The 19,307-nt window shown below is 42.3% G+C and overlaps 1 protein-coding gene across 2 annotated transcripts in view; it reads right to left on the bottom strand.

The window, feature by feature from the left end:
• The window catches only part of LOC124263908 (syntaxin), a 94,207-nt gene that overhangs the window by 34,566 nt on the left and 40,334 nt on the right, over positions 1-19,307 (bottom strand). For both annotated transcript variants that reach the window (XM_046698639.1, XM_046698644.1), the window contains exons 3-4: positions 16,091-16,190; positions 14,634-14,708 (exon numbers count right to left, since the gene is read on the bottom strand). In XM_046698639.1, the coding sequence (XP_046554595.1) occupies positions 14,634-14,708; positions 16,091-16,190 (175 nt within the window). The remainder of the gene's footprint in view (positions 1-14,633; positions 14,709-16,090; positions 16,191-19,307) is intronic.

Here is a 19,307-nt window from a genome sequence, read left to right as displayed (position 1 = left end):
GGACCTATAGGACCTCTCACAGGGCTGTGAGGACTAGTGTAAGACCTTCTCACACGGGCGGTGAGGACTAGTGTAAGACCTTCTTACAGGGGCGGTGAGTACTAGTATAGGACCTCCTTACAGGGAACCTACTTAATGTGTGAAACAATATGACAATATTATCACCAGCCTTTAAATAACAAACAAATATCCTCGCTGTGAGGAGTTGCGATTGGGATCAAACAAACTCTTCAAAGATGGGAAGCAATTTGCTCACCAGGCAATCCTGAGGGAGAGCATCAGAGACGTACATCCTTTATCTAATACAAACTTAACAGTTCACTGCATAAATAATCTAATAACCAAAGCGAAAATATTCAGTGAAAATTTTGTTTGCAGACTTTTCAATTTGTATAATGAAAGAGCAGACGGCAATCTGTCCCAAGGAAGAACAGGACGAGCTTCCTCTACACTGACATTGGCTGCTCAGTTAATCTGGTCTGAGTAAATATCCCAGTTTCAATCTCCGTGTTCATTCATGTTGAGATGCCGATGGCCAACAGGAAGATGACATTATGGTGCATTGTGGTCTCAAATCAATATGCAAGAAAATAACAAGATCACTCCTGAGACTATCCATTCCCAAGCAACCACTGCAAGCCATTGCTCTGATGGCTCCCATACAACATGCAGACAATATCCATAATGACCTACCATGGTTGCTTATTGTGTTGAAAAAAGCATAACAATGCCCATGATCTCAATCTTCATTTCAACTTAAATGTCAACAACCACTAACGTCTGTAAATTAGACAATAAACCCAAACTTCCTACATGTCCCGATAACACTTATCAATATTGTATGAACCGCAATGTAACTGTTCACATAGCACTTGAAAGCTACCTCAAACAATCAAATAAGCAACAAAACTGTGGCCATTACTATGGGAACCCAATGCCACTTCACACTGTGGTCCAGCAAGTGTCATTAAACAGCCTGAGCATCTCCAGGTGGGACACAACGCTGTTGGCACCATCACTGGACAACTGCTGCTTACTCATGTACTTTACATGTAAATTTAATGTAAGTGTCATTGATTAGTGTAAATGAAGATATCGTCATCCATGCTGCTGCATGTTATTATAAATAGCCTCATGTAGAACTTGGGCTGTTGGACAACGAAGCATTGAGGAAGAGTATATAGACAGACACTGAGGGAGAGTATATAGACAGACACTGAGGGAGAGTATATAGACAGACACTGAGGGAAAGTATATAGACAGACACTGAGGACAGAGAGGGAGAGTATATAGACAGACACTGAGGGAGAGTATATAGACAGACACTGAGGGAGAGTATATAGACAGACACTGAGGGAGAGTATATAGACAGACACTGAGGGAGAGAGTATATAGACAGACACTGGGAGAGTATATATAGACAGACACTGAGGGAGAGTATATAGACAGACACTGAGGGAGAGTATATAGACAGACACTGAGGGAGAGTATATAGACAGACACTGAGGGAGAGTATATAGACAGACACTGAGGGAGAGTATATAGACAGACACTGAGGGAGAGTATATAGACAGACACTGAGGGAGAGTATATAGACAGACACTGAGGGAGAGTATATAGACAGACACTGAGGGAGAGTATATAGACAGACACTGAGGGAGAGTATATAGACAGACACTGAGGGAGAGTATATAGACAGACACTGAGGGAGAGTATATAGACAGAGACACTGAGGGAGAGTATATAGACAGACACTGAGGGAGAGTATATAGACAGACACTGAGGGAGAGTATATAGACAGACACTGAGGGAGAGTATATATATAGACAGACACTGACATATAGACTGAGGGAGAGTATATAGACAGACACTGAGGGAGAGTATATAGACAGACACTGAGGGAGAGTATATAGACAGACACTGAGGGAGAGTATATAGACAGACACTGAGGGAGAGTATATAGACAGACACTGAGGGAGAGTATATAGACAGACACTGAGGGAGAGTATATAGACAGACACTGAGGGAGAGTATATAGACAGACACTGAGGGAGAGGGAGAGTATATAGACAGACACTGAGGGAGAGTATATAGACAGACACTGAGGGAGAGTATATAGACAGACACTGAGGGAGAGTATATAGACAGACACTGAGGGAGAGTATATAGACAGACACTGAGGAGAGTATATAGACAGACACTGAGGGAGAGTATATAGACAGACACTGAGGAGAGTATATAGACAGACACTGAGGGAGAGTATATAGACAGACACTGAGGAGAGTATATAGACAGACACTGAGGGAGAGTATATAGACAGACAGACACTGAGGAGAGTATATAGACAGACACTGAGGGAGGAGACACTGAGGGAGAGTATATAGACAGACACTGAGGGAGAGAGGGATATAGACAGACACTGAGGGAGAGTATATAGACAGACACTGAGGGAGAGTATATAGACAGACACTGAGGGAGAGTAGATAGAGACAGACACTGAGGGAGAGTATATAGACAGACACTGAGGAGAGAGTATATAGACAGACACTGAGGGAGTATATATAGACACTGAGGGAGAATATATAACGACAGACACTGAGGGAGAGTATATAGACAGACACTGAGGGAGAGTATATAGACACTGACACTGAGGGAGAGTATATAGACAGACACTGAGGGAGAGTATATAGACAGACACTGAGGGAGAGTATATAGACAGACACTGAGGGAGAGTATATAGACAGACACTGAGGGAGAGTATATAGAGAGACACTGAGGGAGAGTATATAGATATAGACACTGAGGGAGAGAGTATATAGACAGACACTGAGGGAGGGAGAGAGTATATGAGGGAGAGTATATAGAGACAGACAGACACTGAGGGAGTAGAGTATATAGACAGACACTGAGGGAGAGTATATAGACAGACACTGAGGGAGAGTATATAGACAGACACTGAGGGAGAGTATATAGACAGACACTGAGGAGAGTATATAGACAGACACTGAGGGAGAGTATATAGACAGACACTGAGGAAGAGTATATAGACAGACAAAATGTTGGACAGGAAGGCTTTCATTAAGAGCATTCTGGGTCTTCAAGGTTTGTTGCTAGTATTGGAATCATTAATCTGTAATATGACAGTGGGACCCCTCGACTTCATCCCTCAGTTCAAAAACTACAAAAAGAATCTCTATACCATTGTTCTCAATGGGACTGCGTTATCAAAAATCTGATAGCATTTCTATAAGCATGATGGGATTGTTCATTCAAGGTTTCAGCTTCCAGATCTCTGATGAGCATCTTGACAGTGATCCTTTCTCCAACACAACTCCTTGTATTAGCTGATGAGTCAAGGTCACGACACCTGACAGATGCCGCCCACTGTTATGTCACCAAGTGATTTGTGAGCTGCTGCTGCTGTACTTCCCAATCAGAAATCTCTGTTGTGAATCTCAATATTGCTGTTGAGAGCTCAGCATGGTCTCAGACCACACAGACACTATGCCCTTCCCCTTGTCTGTCAGGATGAGATGGATACGAAAGTGGTATAGAGGGTTTCAGATAGATAGGATGCCATGCAGGTAAACCATGATATGTTGAGCTTTCTGGTACATGAAGACATGGCATGTGAAACCTGGCCATTTTAAGCCCGATTGCAGATGAACCCACACCACACTGACCCCAATGGAAGATGAACCCACACCACACTGACCCCGATGGAAGATACAAAGAAGGGTAGATGCATGTCTTACCCTATACCAGACAATGCAGGCCTTTCCATGACAGACAAGGCTTAACTATGCAGGTCTCAATGGCAGACAAGGCTTAACTATGCCAGTCACAATGGCAGACAAGGCTTAACTTTTAAGGCCTTCATGGTAAACAATGCTTAACTATGTAGGTCTTCATGGCAGACAATGCCTAACTATGCAGGTCTCAATGGCAGACAATGCTAACTAACTCATGCAGACAATGCAATGGCAGGTCTCAATGGCAGACAATGCCTAACTATGCAGGTCTCAATGGCAGACAATGCCTAACTATGCAGGTCTCAATGGCAGACAATGCAATGCCTAACTATGCAGGCAGACAATGCCTAACTATGCAGGTCTCAATGGCAGACAATGCCTAACTATGTAGGTCTCAATGGCAGACAATGCCTAACTATGCAGGTCTCAATGGCAGACAATGCCTAACTGTGCAGGTCTCAATGTCAGACAATGCCTAACTATGCAGGTCTCAATGGCAGACAATGCCTAACTATGCAGGTCTCAATGGCAGACAATGCCTAATGCAGGTCTCAATGTGGCAGACAATGCCTAACAGGTCCTAACTATGCAGGTCTCAATGGCAGACAATGCCAACTATGGCAGGCACAATGCCTAACTGCCTCAACTGGCAGACAATGCCTAACTGCTCAATGGTATGCTCTCAATGGCAGACAATGTCTCAATGGCAACTATGTCTCAATGGCAGACAATGCCTAACTATGCAGGTCTCAATGACAATGCAGACAATGCTAGACAAGGTCTAAATGGCAGACAATGCCTAACTATGGTCTCTCAATGGCAGACAATGCCCTAAGGTCTCAATGGCAGGTGCTAACTATGCAGGTCTCAATGGCAGACAATGCCTAACTATGCAGGTCTCAATGGCAGACAATGCCTAACTATGCAGGTCTCAATGGCAGACAATGCCTAACTATGCAGGTCTCAATGGCAGACAATGCCTAACTGTGTAATGCTTAAATGACAGACAATCTCAATGGCAGACAATGCCTAACTATGCAGGTCTCAATGGCAGACAATGCCTAACTGTAGGTGCGTTTCAATGCAGGTCCTCAATGGCAGACAATGCCTAACTGTGTAGGCAGACTCAATGGCAGACAATCCCCTAACTATGCAGGTCTCAATGCACTAATGCAGACAATGCTTAACTCTCCTAATGGCAGACAATGTCTAACTATGCAGGTCTCAATGGCAGACAATGCCTAACCATGCAGGTCTCAATGTCAGACAATGCTTAACTATGCAGGTCTAAATGTCAGACAATGCCTAACTATGCAGGTCTCAATGGCAGACAATGCCTAACCATGCAGGTCTCAATGGCAGACAATGCTTAACTATGCAGGTCTCAATGGCAGACAACGCTTCACTAAGTCTTAATGGCGGACAATGCTTATATAAAAAGGTCTTGAAAGTAGACACCACACAAACAGAAATAACCTGATGACAATTCAGGTTTAAATGCTCATGGCATGTTAATGTATTTTATATGTACACAGCATTACTACAAACAATAATTAATAATGTATACAGAGGTACAGATAAGCTGCGTATCTGCGTAAATTACGCAAATATTTATGTGAAAACTCAATTCCTATTACGTCTGTTGCGTACAAGTACGCTTGTATTTTTGTAAATACTCAATAAATTTGATCATATATGCGTACACAGAAAACTGTCAAATCTTAGCTTGCGTACCAGTGGATAGATAAATCAACTGAGGTATATTTAGATGTTCTATTTCGGCACATGAACACTCAACTAGCAGTCTTTCATATCGTTTCTCATATTACAGATCAAATATAAATAACAAACACTAACATTTAAACTTTATTATATTTTAACAATTAATGGAAAAAGGCAAAATACCAATTGATTTTGAGTGAGGTGAGTACAATCTGTTTGGTTACTCAAAGGAAAATTAGGATACCCAATTCAGATGAAGACAAGCGGGTACATAACTCAATGACCCAAAAAGTTATCTGTAGCTCTGTGTATACCACATTTGGAAGTAAAACCAAGAAATGTGACAAGGAAATGCACAAGCCAGTTGGCTATTCCATGTCCTCCCTGTATACCCCACCATGGCAACACCACAGTGGCCACAGTGCTGGCTGCTTGTCCTATGCCGGCCGGTCCTATACAGCCTGTCCTATACCCAGCCAGTCCTATACCAGCCTGTCCTATACCAGCCTGCCCTATACCAGCATGTCCTATACCAGCCTGTACTATGCCGGCCGGTCCTATACCAGCCTGTACTATGCCGACCGGTCCTATACCAGCCTGTACTATACCAGCCTGTCCTACACCGGACAGTCCTATGTCAGCCTGTCCTATACCGGCCGGTCCTATGTCAGCCTGTCCTATACCAGCCTGCCCTATACCAGCCTGTCCTATACCGGCCTGTCCTATACCAGCCTGTCCTATGCCGACCGGTCCTATACCAGCCTGCCCTATACCAACCTGTCCTATGCCGGCCGGTCCTATACCAGCCTGTTCTATACCAGCCGGTCCTACACTAACCGGTCCTATACCCGGGCAGTCCTATACCAGCCTGTCCTAAGCCGGCCGGTCCTATACCAACCTATCCTATACCAGCCGGTCCTATACCCGGACGGTCCTATACCAGCCTGTCCTATGCTGACCGGTCCTTTACCAGCCTGTCCTATACCGGCTGGTCCCATACCAGCCTGTCCTATTCATACTGTAAGTAGAGCTGAATCCAATATGAGCTCCTTTAAGCAGCATGGCTATTTATAGCTTCACTATGGGCTTAGGGCACATGCAAATCTATCAAAAATTGTGAATGTCGACCTCTCTTGAAAATGGTCCATAATCAACTGGGTGTGACAGGTGGAGGAAAACGGGGTAGTTTCTGGGTGGATCTTAGTGAGAGACGCTATCTATATTCACATGCCAGGGGAACAGAGAGAAGTGTTGGCCATTGTTCATCCGGTCTAGAGCTGCTTAGCCAGCAACAATCTCATGTCCTGGCTTCACCAAATCAATATCTATCTGTACTGGGTCACAGTTGATATAAATACAACGATGACACAGTTTTCATCCCGACAGGCGTTCATCCATGGCAAATACCATTCTGCATCGTCTCTGATGAATGTGTGAGATATTTATGAGAAGCATTGACTTTCCTGTGGCTAGTATTGACAAACCTGTTGGTAAGAGATGCTCCAGAGATTTATGACTGTCGGGAGACAAGCACATGCCCCGAGGAGCCGGCGAGGTGTAGGGAAGAAATAGCAACACTGGGTAACAGAGTCATAATGAGTTGGCAACGAAACATCACTTATCCCATAGAAACATCACTTATCCCATAGAAACATCACTTATCCCATAGAAACATCACTTATCCCATATAAACCATCACTTATCCCATATCCCATAGAAACATCACTTATCCCATAGAAACATCACTTATCCCATAGAAACATCACTTATCCCTTATCCCATAGAAACATCACTTATCCCATAGAAACATCACTTATCCCATAGAAACATCACTTATCCCTTTATCCCATAGAAACATCACTTATCCCACAGAAACATCACTTATCCCATAGAGATGGTTTCTCAGAAACCGCTTCAGTCCTGATGCCTTGATAGTGAGTGAGAGAGTGAGTGAGTGAGAGAGTGAGAGAGGAAGTAAGTGAGCGAGTGAGAAAAGCATAAGACTAGTTTGCCTTACAAAACATATCAGTCTTCTTCATCATACAAAAAATAACATCAGAGATTTACATGAGCATTGCCCAGAGTTTGAACTGTACGGTACCTCATCTAAAGATTGTAGGTGGGTGGGTGAGTTTGAGTGAGTGAGAGGATGAGTGGAAATGAGTGAGGGAATGACTGTATGAGTGTTAGTGTAGTGAGAGAGTGAGAGAGTGAGTAAGTGAGTGAGTGGATAAGTGGATCTGAGAACGTTGGGGTAGCGCCAACACTGCATGTGGAATCGCCATGTTTGTTTCCCTTCAGCTTAGCCCCACTTTGAACCAAGGACAGAGATGAAATTATCATGGATTCCAACTAACCCTTGAGTTCTGCTTGATGTGAAAGCCAAGAACAACTAAGCTTTCTGTCACCGACAAAACAGAAGACTGAAGTGTCTACTTGTTAATATTTGTGGAGCAAAATCTGCAGAGGTCAGCGGTTCTACGCTGTGTCAGATTCCAGTGTCACGGCAGCCCTCCTTCATCCTAGCTCTTCATAGATCCCCAGCCACGAGGGAAGCAGTTTCAAATATTTATCTGCAAACAACTGGACATTACCGTTACCCAAAAACCATTCCTCACAAATAATAAGAAAAATCAATAGCAATGCGATTAATGGCTGTAGTTTATCTGCAAGTATCTGGCAAGTCTTCGTCTGATACAGGCCGGCCTATGCCACATTAACATAGGTCTTAGTCCCACACCATGATAGGGCCAAACAGCCTCTCCGGTTTGACTAATTTACATGTCTTCATTGGAACATGATGATCAAGTGATGGCAGACATCTCCTCAACATCCTAAAATCAGCAGGCACTATGACATCAACCTGTACGGAGAAGGCTGATTTAGGAGATCTGTCCCTGGGGATTAGTTACTGAACCGACACACAGAACACGTGGCATCTCCCAAACTGGGCAAAAATTTCTCCTCTGTCTACCCTTCAGTCTTACTCCCTTCATGTCAAACCTTCCCCAATGTCTGCAGTTACACTGACTTGGAAATAACATGCTGTAGAGTCTTGTCTATCTAAACACATCATTACAGCACTCCCAACATGTGGATAATGTAAGTACACAGCATGTGGATAACATAGTTATACCACTCTAAACATGGGCATTAGGTACTGTATACAATGTTACATGCTTTAAACATGTAAGTGAGTGAGTATGGTTTTACGCCGACATTTAGCAATATTCCAGCAATATCAGGGCAGGGGAACACCCAAAATAGGCTTCACACACTGTACCCATGTGGGGAATCAAACCTGAGACTTCAGCATGACGGGCGAACCCTTTAACCACAAGGCTACCCCACCAATCTGATTGGGTGAGTAAGTATTCAGTTACTGCATTCAGTCATATTATAGTTTGTTTGCGGTGAAAACGTACCGCTTAATTTCACTTTAAACAAAAAAGTAAATCAAATAAAGTGAAATTAAGATTGCAAATCCTCATAATTTTACCTTGCCATTTGAAAATTTAAATCTCAGAATTTTATTCAACTTAGGATAAAAGTTGTTTAACAAACGATCATAGTTTCAAATCGGTATTATTGGTTTGTATTACAAGGGGGTATGCACATTAAATGAAACACCGAGAACAAGGAGGGTTGGTCTAAGTTAACGCTCATCATGTACCGCATGTGCATTTGTTTCACTGTTCCAACTACTGGGCTTACCCCTTGTAATACAAACCAATATAAGCGATTTGAAGCTATGATCGTTTGTTAAACAACTTTTTTCCTAAGTTGAATAAATATCTAAGATTTAAATTTTCAATTGGCAAGGTAGAATTATGGGGATTCGCAATATTAATTTCACTTTATTCCATTTACATTTTTGTTTAAATTGAAATTCACCGGTACGTTTTCACTGCAAACAGACTATACCTAGGAACTTACGTGTTTGACATTAAGTGGCACTAATTGTACATGTCAATCTTATTTTTACGTTATAAGTCCCTAAAATATATCTAGGTTATGGTTCTGATAACAGTAATCTCAAAATTAGGTTGCATAGTCAGCGATTTTTTCTTTTTTATCTTTTATTAATACAGCATTACAGCATGACATTTTGTCATCTCTTTGGTGAAACCACCAGCACAGATATGGTGCTGACAAACCTAGAACGTAATCATTGTGAACCAGGATTCGAACCCAAGATCACGTGTATCTGGCACACCCAGGGGACACAACTCTGTACAACAACATTAGACCATGACTACAGCACAACTACACATGCCCATAACCACCACTCTGGACACAGCTTAAGGTCATAGCTAAAGGTCACAGCAAAAAGGTCATTGCTTACAGCTACAGATACAAACAACCTGTGCATCTAAAAGCAGTGCCTTCCATCCAACAACCAAAAGATGAACAGCCGCCTCGAGGGCATCCACCCCCTCATGGCCAGCTGTCCCCTACAACCATGCAGGCCAATCCAAGCTGGGTACAAGTTACTGACTAACAAATGCTTTGCTAGTATGGCAAGAATGACACAGCTCTACCGCTGAAAAAGGTTGTTGAATGGCGAGCGAGCCTTATAATGTCATGAGTCATCTAACAACCATTGTGAGACACCGTAATTGTCGTCATTACTTACATCCCTGTTTGAACACTGGCACAGCAGAGATTACAATTACCATATTTGACATATTGGGTGATTGTTTTTCTGTGGCTGTTCGTCGTTTAACTCGACAATATTCCTGCAACACAACGACGGCCTGAAATAATGTGTAAGTTATCCTGTCTGGACCAGTCAGTTGGTCACGCCATTGGGATCTCCGGCCACTTTTAGCCTCACTACCAAATGCATATGATCGCCTTTAGGACCAGCAACAGAAACATCAAAATAACACACTAAGGTTTTCTTGTGAAAATATTGTGAGTGGGTGAGTGAGGAAGTGAGTGAGTGAGTGAAGGAATGAAGGAGTGATGGATGGTGAGAGTGAAGGAAGGAGTGAAAGTGAGTAAAGGAGTGAGGGATGGAGTGAGCGAGTGAGTGGAGGAATTAGTGACAGTGAGCAAGTAAGAGCAGAAATGAGTGAATGAATGAAGGAGTGAGTATTTCTCTTGACTACAAAAATGTCTGCCTTGTCATTAATTGATCAAGCCATTCATGACCATTAAGCCATAAGATATCCACACATCAAGAATTCACATGATATGTAAGTTCTTCTCATTGGATTAAATCTCCCTTTGTGTAAAAAATGCATTTACCATTTCTTACTTCCAAACAGTCTCTATTTTTATAAACATCCTCTTAAACAATTGACCGAAATGATACCGAAATCAATGTCTCTTTCACGACACATGAACACTTAAATTAATCAATTTCCTGTCCGTTTCACAGGCTTTATAAACAGCTACATTTGCTTTAATAACTTCACCAGTATTTTTCTCCTGAAAATAAATCCTGCGTGACTGCTTCCAACAGACCCACCATGCCTTTACACGACCCCTCTCCATTCAACCACAACACTATCATAATAACAAATCAATACTGCAAGATATTGTGTGATGATAATTGATCGTCTAGCAACACAGCCATTGTGTAAAACATGGAAAACTGTGAAGACTGACTTCCACAGCATCTTGCCGAAGACACCCCTATGATTTGACTCAGACGTAGTCATTTCCAGTCTCTAGTTGGGCAATCACTGCACGCGATTCAGTACCACATAACTGCGCCAGTATGCACCTGGCAGTGTTATTCATATGTGTATTGATTACACCTGGCAAATTAATTTCTTATTTTGTGTGGAAATAATCTTAGCCAGTTGCTGTAGCCGCTATTGATCCTATCAATCTGTGTTACACTTCAGCAGTAGAAGCGGGAGCAAGGCACCACCACCTCCATTGGATGCCATTCTAGCGTTTCTGATGACACACGCAAAAACTGTTCCGGCTAAAAATACCCCTAAATTTCATTGACAAACATGGTGGGAGAAGGGAAGATCAATGGCTGACTACAGGAGCAGACGGTCAACTGCATCCCACAGCAATGTCAGGCCGTAGTAGGAGCTTGCACAAAACCTTATCTAGAAGTTAGGCATCCCTAACTAGTTGATGGTAACATTTCTGAACCAAATCGGCCTAATTAGACGGAACTGAAACAGTTGCTCTGCATGTGCTGAATCTTGTGTGGTAAATCGTGTGTGCTGAATAGTGTGTGCTGAATAGTGTGTGCTGAATAATGTGTGCTGAATCTTGTGTGGTAAATCGTGTGTGCAGTATAGTGTGTGCTGAATAGTAAATGCTGAATGGTATGTGCTGAATAGTATATGTTGAGTCCTATGTTCTGAACTGCATGTGCTAAATCGTGTGTGATGAATAGTGTCTGCTGAGTAATATGTGCTGAATTGCGTATCACAAATTTGGTGTGATGGAACGCAGGACTGTGTCCGCAGGATTACATCTGCAGCATTCAGACTTCAGGACTGTGTCCGCAGGATTACATCTGCAGCATTCAGACTTCAAGACTGTCTGCAGGATTTGAACCTCCTGGAAGTAGGCAGACACTAGACAGCCTTCTGGACTGCATCTACAGGGCCACAGGACTGCTTCTGCTAGAATGAATCTGGAGGACTGAATCTCTTGGAATGTGTCTGCCATAGCTGCTGTATATTTATATATAGCACAGACATCCATGATGATCAGAGACCTGCTGTCAATCTTAATATGATCAAAGGCATTTAGACAGCCAGAAATAGCAGTCCACCTACACAATTAACCATAGAATAGATTCTGTCTTGGAATTGATCAGAAATAGAAGGCAGGATCTAATTAAACATATTTATGTGTCATATCTAACCTTGAGAAGGATTTAGGCCTACAGAGGCCAACATGAACTTTTTCGTCGACAATTACAAGCAAAACGCATTCATCAGCAGAACTACATCAGTCTGCACTGCAGAAGAAGTCAGCAAAAAATAAGGCTGGCTAAATGACCGATAGTCGGAAATATCGTTGATAGGAAAAATCATTAAAGATTATCGATATGAAAATTGGGTTATTACCCTACATTAACTTTTGTGATAGCAAAATGGTTTGATTTTTTCACACAATATTCAAAGTTAGGGCATTATTCATGGTCTGCTTCTAGATTATGTTCAGGACGTTGTTTTGTTTGTAATCCATGCAAAAACATGTCACCACCCACAAGTGATGGGAAATTAATTCTTTTTTTTCCGGACATTTTTGGCATTTTTGCTCAAAGTCACGTCTCCAATTTTATCAGTAAGCGATTAATATATACTTAACGATCATCGATCTTTATGACCTATCTTGATAGCCAGCCACACAAAAAAATCCCATACAATCATGGGACTAGTAAAACAAAAGAATAACTGACCAAATGAGCAAAAGGATTATGGATTAAGCATCGGAAGCACTTTATACAACGGTCAATAATGGTTTTGAGTGAGTAAGTTTAGTTTAACGCCGCTTTTAATAACCCAGCTATATTATAATGGGGGACACCTGAAATGAGTCTAAAGCGTGAACCCATCGGTTTGAAGTCTGTTGCGTAAATGTCTTAAATCTTGAGTGTTTGTTGATGTTGATTTGAAGTACTGGTCAGGGCTCCATTTCACAAAGCTATCGTAGCACTACGACTGTAGCAAGTCTACGTTACAGTATATAGAAGCAGTGTGCGAAATAGTTTCCAAATTTTTCTAGCCAGTCCGGCTAGCTATGCCCGAAAGTTACTATCCCGAAACTTGAAAATAGAAACTAAGCAAAGGATTACAAAAATGGATGAGAATAAGATATTGTCTGCATGACTCGGGTTTGATCATTAAGCTGTTAATATGATGAACATTTTTGTCAGGTAATAATCTTGCATGATTTAAAAGTGGATTATAACTTAACAAATCGCAGAGAGTGATATATTTACAAAATGACCCCATGAAAATTTACTAGCCAGTCGGGCCAGTGACCGAGATTTACCGGCCCGACTGTATTTTAACTGACCACAGGCTAGAGGGCCAGTGTCTATTTCGCACAGTGTATAGGAGGCACGGCAGTCGTAGCACTACAATAGCTTTGTGAATCACACTGTGTGCCTGATCACTGTCACTCTCAGGCTAGTTTCTAAGTGACTGCTTCTGTTGCTGGAAGGCAAGCATCAGAAGGTGGATGACAAAGTCCTCACGCTCCAGTGAAGGCCAGTAAGTACACACTAAGCCAGCTTAGTCTCCACTTACATCAGACTTAGGTGCAGTTGGTGCATGACAGCACAGCAGACAGCCCTTTACACAAGGCAGTTCAGAGAGGGCTAGAAAACTGGTAATGGGGTATGGGTAGATAATTGGTGATGGCTGAGTGTGGGCAATGGGGTATGGGTGGGTGTGGGGTAATGGGCCATGGCTGGCGGGGTGGTGTTTAATGTGTTTGACTGAGTGTTGGGTAATGGGCTGGGGTGGGGTGGGGTGGGTGGGATGTGTGTGTGATGGCTGGGCAAGCAGTCAGTGAGGTTTACTGGTAATGGAGTGGGGTGGGGTGGGGTGTGTCCATGTGTGTGTATGTGATGGCTGGGCAAGCATGTGAAGCTTACTGGTAATGGGGTGGGGTGAAGGTGGGGAGTGTCCATGTGTAATGTGATGGCTGGGCAAGCAGTCAGTGATGTTTACTGGTAATGGGGTGGGGTGGGGGGGTGTGTCCATGTGTGTATGTGATGGCTGGGCAAGCAGTCAGTGAGCTTTACTGGTAATGGGGTGGGGTGCGGGGTACTTGTGTGTCCATGTGTGTATGTGATGGCTGGGCAAGCAGTCAGTGAGGGGTTAACTGGTAATGGGGTGGGGTGGGGTGAGTGTCCATTTGTGTATGAGATGGCTGGGCAAGCAGTCAGCGAGGTTAACTGGTATGAGCTTGGTATGAATTGTCTCCACAAACACAATTAATATCCTCTATCGAGTTGGTAGGACTAAAAATGGTTCAGTCAAGTTTTACAACATACACAAGTTCCTGGCACCCATAAGACAAATATCAAAATGGCGTCAGTGTGTAGACATTTCAAAACACACATCAAGATCAGTCTGTATAAAAATAATGACTTGCTGGTGCTAAGCTTTTATCCAGGACTATATTTACCATGATGATCAAAGTCAAAGTGCATGAACATACCTTTTAACTTGGCTCTCACTTTGTTAGCATTCTTTTTGATTTCTGACATTAAGTCTTCTAATTCTTCTTTCATTTCTGGAAAAAAAGAATCAATAAATTGGCATCAAAGGACAAATTGTGTGTTATGGGAGATCTAACATCAAATAGCCAGCAACATGTGACAATTTATACCACGTAGTCTGGACATCAACTGTTAAAGCTGCTCTAAAATAGTGACAGTCAATTACTCATCAATCTTAAACATGAATAACCCCAAAAAATCAAAATGCTTGGATGCAAACAATTACTTACGAATTACTTGTTTGGGCCGTTGGCAATAATATACTAAATTGAACATTGTGTGACCTGCTGTAACCTAATTGAAGCAAGACAATAATGAAAGCAACACTCGAACTCATCAGCTGATAACATACATTTGTATAATTTTGTTTGAGTAAATTTGTTACTGATGAGAAAGATCTGTCAGGATGGAAGTACTGACTGTCATTGGTCCCTCACTCGCACTAGATCTAACTGTAAGCAAGACCAGCATCAGTTTGAAGCCTCTAAGAAATATCTGTCAGGTTGGGAGTTCTAACTGTCAGTGATTAGTCAAGACAAGAAGGATCTCTCAGGTTGGGTCTACCTACTGCCTTCAGTTAGACAACGTGAAAAAGGATTTATCAGAATGACCAGCACCAGTCTGTCATTGACCAGAAGGATCTCTCAGGTTGGGTCTACCTACTGCCTTCAGTAGGACAACGTGAAGAAGGATTTATCAGAACGACCAGCACCAGTCGGTCATTGACCAGAAGGATCTCTCAGGTTTGTTGTACCTGCTGTTTTCAGTAGGGCACTGTGAAGAAGGATTTCTCAGAAGGACCAGCACCAGTCTGACACTGACAAGAAGGATTTATCAAGTTGGGTGTACCTGCTGTTTTTAGTAGGGCACTGTCAAGAAGGATTTCTCAGAAGGACCAGCACCAGTCTGACACTGACAAGAAGGATTTATCAGAACGACCAGCACCAGTCTGTCATTGACCAGAAGGATCTCTCAGGTTGGGTGTACCTGCTGTTTTCAGTAGGACAACGTGAAGAAGGATTTATCAGAACGGCCAGCACCAGTCTGTCATTGACAAGAAGGATTTATCAAGTTGGGTGTACCTGCTGTTTTTAGTAGGGCACTGTCAAGAAGGGTCTATAAGAAAGACTACTATAAGAAAGACTAACACCAGAACGTTTCCTACAAGAAGAATCTGTCAGGTTGGAGGGACTTACTGCACCAGTCAGTGATGAGCAGAATCTGTCAGAAACACTAGTCTGTCACTCGAAGAAAGGACCGTCGGTTTGGAAGTACATACTGTCATCTGCCTGTTGGCCAGAAGCAGTTTTCACCTTGAAAATACTTACTGACCTATCAGAAGGAGTAGTAGTGGTCTGTCACTGCCAAGGGGCACCTGACAGGTAGTAGTACTTACTGTCATCGGTCTGTGGTGCCGACAGGATTGCACTATGTTTCTTCTTGACTTCATCGACATTTGAAGATATTTTGTCTATCATCCCCCGGATCTCTTCAACCTGGAAAGAAGCAAAGGAAAGACTTCATACATACAGTTTCAGGCACAAATCAAAGGATGAATGAGGTACAACTAACACTGCTTTGAAAGGTACAGTTAATATTGGTATGGCACTGAATGTGTCAGTGAGTTGATCCGGCAGCTGTAGACAGCATTTCAGATACATCATCGGTATTCGCTTGGAATGGGAAGAAAGTGTGAATTGATGCAGATCCTTGACCTGGTAACAAGTCCGGAACTATTCAAAATGAGATCATTGGTTTCTGGGATGTCCTAAACAATGCATTTATATGTATATGTTTGTTTGTTGTTTAATGCCAGACTCATCAATATTCCTGCTATTTGGTCTGTAAACAATCGGGTCAGGACCACACAATCCAGTGATCAACATCATGAGCACTGATCTACACAACTGGACTAAGATGACATGTGTCAACCAAGTCAGCGAGCCTGACCACCCGATGCAGTTTGTCGCCTCTTATGACAAACATGGGTTGCTGAAGATCAATTCAAACCCGGATGTTCACAGGATGCATGCATGTGTATGAGTGGCTGTTTGAACTAGTCTGGGTTTATGCCAGTTTTGTTATGCCAAAGATGAAATACCATGATACAGTTAAACATGAATACCCAACTCCCACCATACTGACATTGATGTGGCCAATCCCGCCTTTTTGCTGAAGGCCAGGCAGGGAAACAAAAAGTACCATTTTTATCATCACATTACTTGAGTTGTTCATGCAACATTTCAGTTTCATTGTATTTTTAGATAAGACGTCCCAAAAAGAAAAAAAATCAACATCAACTAAATCATTTTAAATTTTAATGTAAGCCAGGTGAGCTAAAGCATAGAAATATGTTTTGCCACAAACATTTCAGGTAGGGATTATGGAACCAATCAGAGGTAATCATTTCCATAACCACCAATCACACTGGACTGAAAGACGCCATAAATACTGATCAATTACAGCTAAAGTCGTACATCTCTATTACCACTTCGGTAATACATTCTGATGTATCTCAGATCGTGACTTCCTCCTCCATGCAGGAACACATGGAAATAGAATCGATTACAATCTGGTATTTTTTATTTTCTAAAAGTTCTCAAATAACAGGTAAATAACTTTTTTCAAAGGCATTCAATCTGCTTCAGCATGTTCAGTGCATTAAAACAAACTTGTCCACTGGCATACTTTTCAGAGAATTGTGCAGTATAATCCTTTATTACAGTAAAAATATATGTCATTATGTGTGGTAGTTCTGTTGTCTGAGCTCTTAACATTCCACACAACATTCTGTAGATATCTGGGATTGCTCTGATGCAGAAATCCTGCACATTTGACTTAATCTGTGATAAATACTCCGATGCTGTTGGGTTGATTTGATGCAAAGGCAAGTGAACTAATTCTATGATAAGCAGCATAAACAGTACCTTGCTGACACATGGATGTAGCATAAACAGTACCTTGCTGACACATGGATGTAGCATAAACAGTACCTTGCTGACACATGGATGCAGCATAAACAGTACCTTGCTGACACATAGATGTAGCATAAACAGTACAATGCTGACACATGGATGCAGCATAAACAGTACCTTGCTGACACATGGATGTACCATAAACAGTACCTTGCTGACACATGGATGTACCATAAACAGTACCTTGCTGACACATGGATGCAGCATAAACAGTACCTTGCTGACACATGGATGCAGCATAAACAGTACTTTGCTGACACATGGATGCAGCATAAACAGTACCTTGCTGACACATAGATGTACCATAAACAGTACAATGCTGACACATGGATGCAGCATTAACAGTACCTTGCTGACACACGGATGTACCAAAAACAGTACCTTGCTGACACATGGATGTACCATAAACAATACCTTGCTGACACATGGATGTACCATAAACAGTACCTTGCTGACACATGGATGCAGCATAAACAGTACCTTGCTGACACATGGATGCAGCATAAACAGTACCTTGCTGACACATAGATGTAGCATAAACAGTACAATGCTGACACATGGATGCAGCATAAACAATACCTTGCTGACACATGGATGTACCATAAACAGTACCTTGCTGACACATGGATGTACCATAAACAGTACCTTGCTCACACATGGATGCAGCATAAACAGTACCTTGCTGACACATGGATGCAGCATAAACAGTACCTTGCTGACACATGGATGTACCATAAACAGTACCTTTGCTGACACATGGATGTACCATAAAACAGTACCTTGCTGACACATAGATGTAGCATAAACAGTACCTTGCTGACACATGGATGCAGCATAAACAGTACCTTGCTGACACATGGATGTACCATAAACAGTACCTTGCTGACACATGGATGTACCAATAAACAGTACCTTGCTGACACATGGATGCAGCATAAACAGTACCTTGCTGACACATGGATGCAGCATAAACAGTACCTTGCTGACACATGGATGCAGCATAAACAGTACCTTGCTGACACATGGATGTACCATAAACAGTACCTTGCTGACACATGGATGCAGCATAAACAGTACCTTGCTGACACATGGATGTAGCATAAACAGTACCTTGCTGACACATGGATGCAGCATAAACAGTACCTTGCTGACACATGGATGTAGCATAAACAGTACCTTGCTGACACATGGATGCAGCATAAACAGTACCTTGCTGACACATGGATGTAGCATAAACAGTACCTTGCTGACACATGGGTGCAGCATAAACAGTACCTTGCTGACACATGGATGCAGCATAAACAGTACCTTGCTGACACATGGATGTACCATAAACAGTACCTTGCTGACACATGGATGTACCATAAACAGTACCTTGCTGACACATGGATGCAGCATAAACAGTACCTTGCTGACACATGGATGTAGTATAAACAGTACCTTGCTGACACATGGATGCAGCATAAACAGTACCTTGCTGACACATGGATGCAGCATAAACAGTACCTTGCTGACACATGGATGTAGCATAAACAGTACAATCCTTGCTCACACATGGATGTAGCATAAACAGTACCTTGCTGACACATGGATGTAGCATAAACAGTACCTTGCTGACACATGGATGCAGCATAAACA

The sequence above is a fragment of the Haliotis rubra genome, unplaced genomic scaffold (genome assembly GCF_003918875.1).
Source record: "Haliotis rubra isolate DU_JTF1 unplaced genomic scaffold, ASM391887v1 Scf1201, whole genome shotgun sequence".
NCBI lineage: Eukaryota > Metazoa > Mollusca > Gastropoda > Lepetellida > Haliotidae > Haliotis > Haliotis rubra.
The sequence above is the reverse complement of the archived record's forward strand: the minus strand, read 5'-3'. Positions and strand labels throughout refer to the sequence as shown.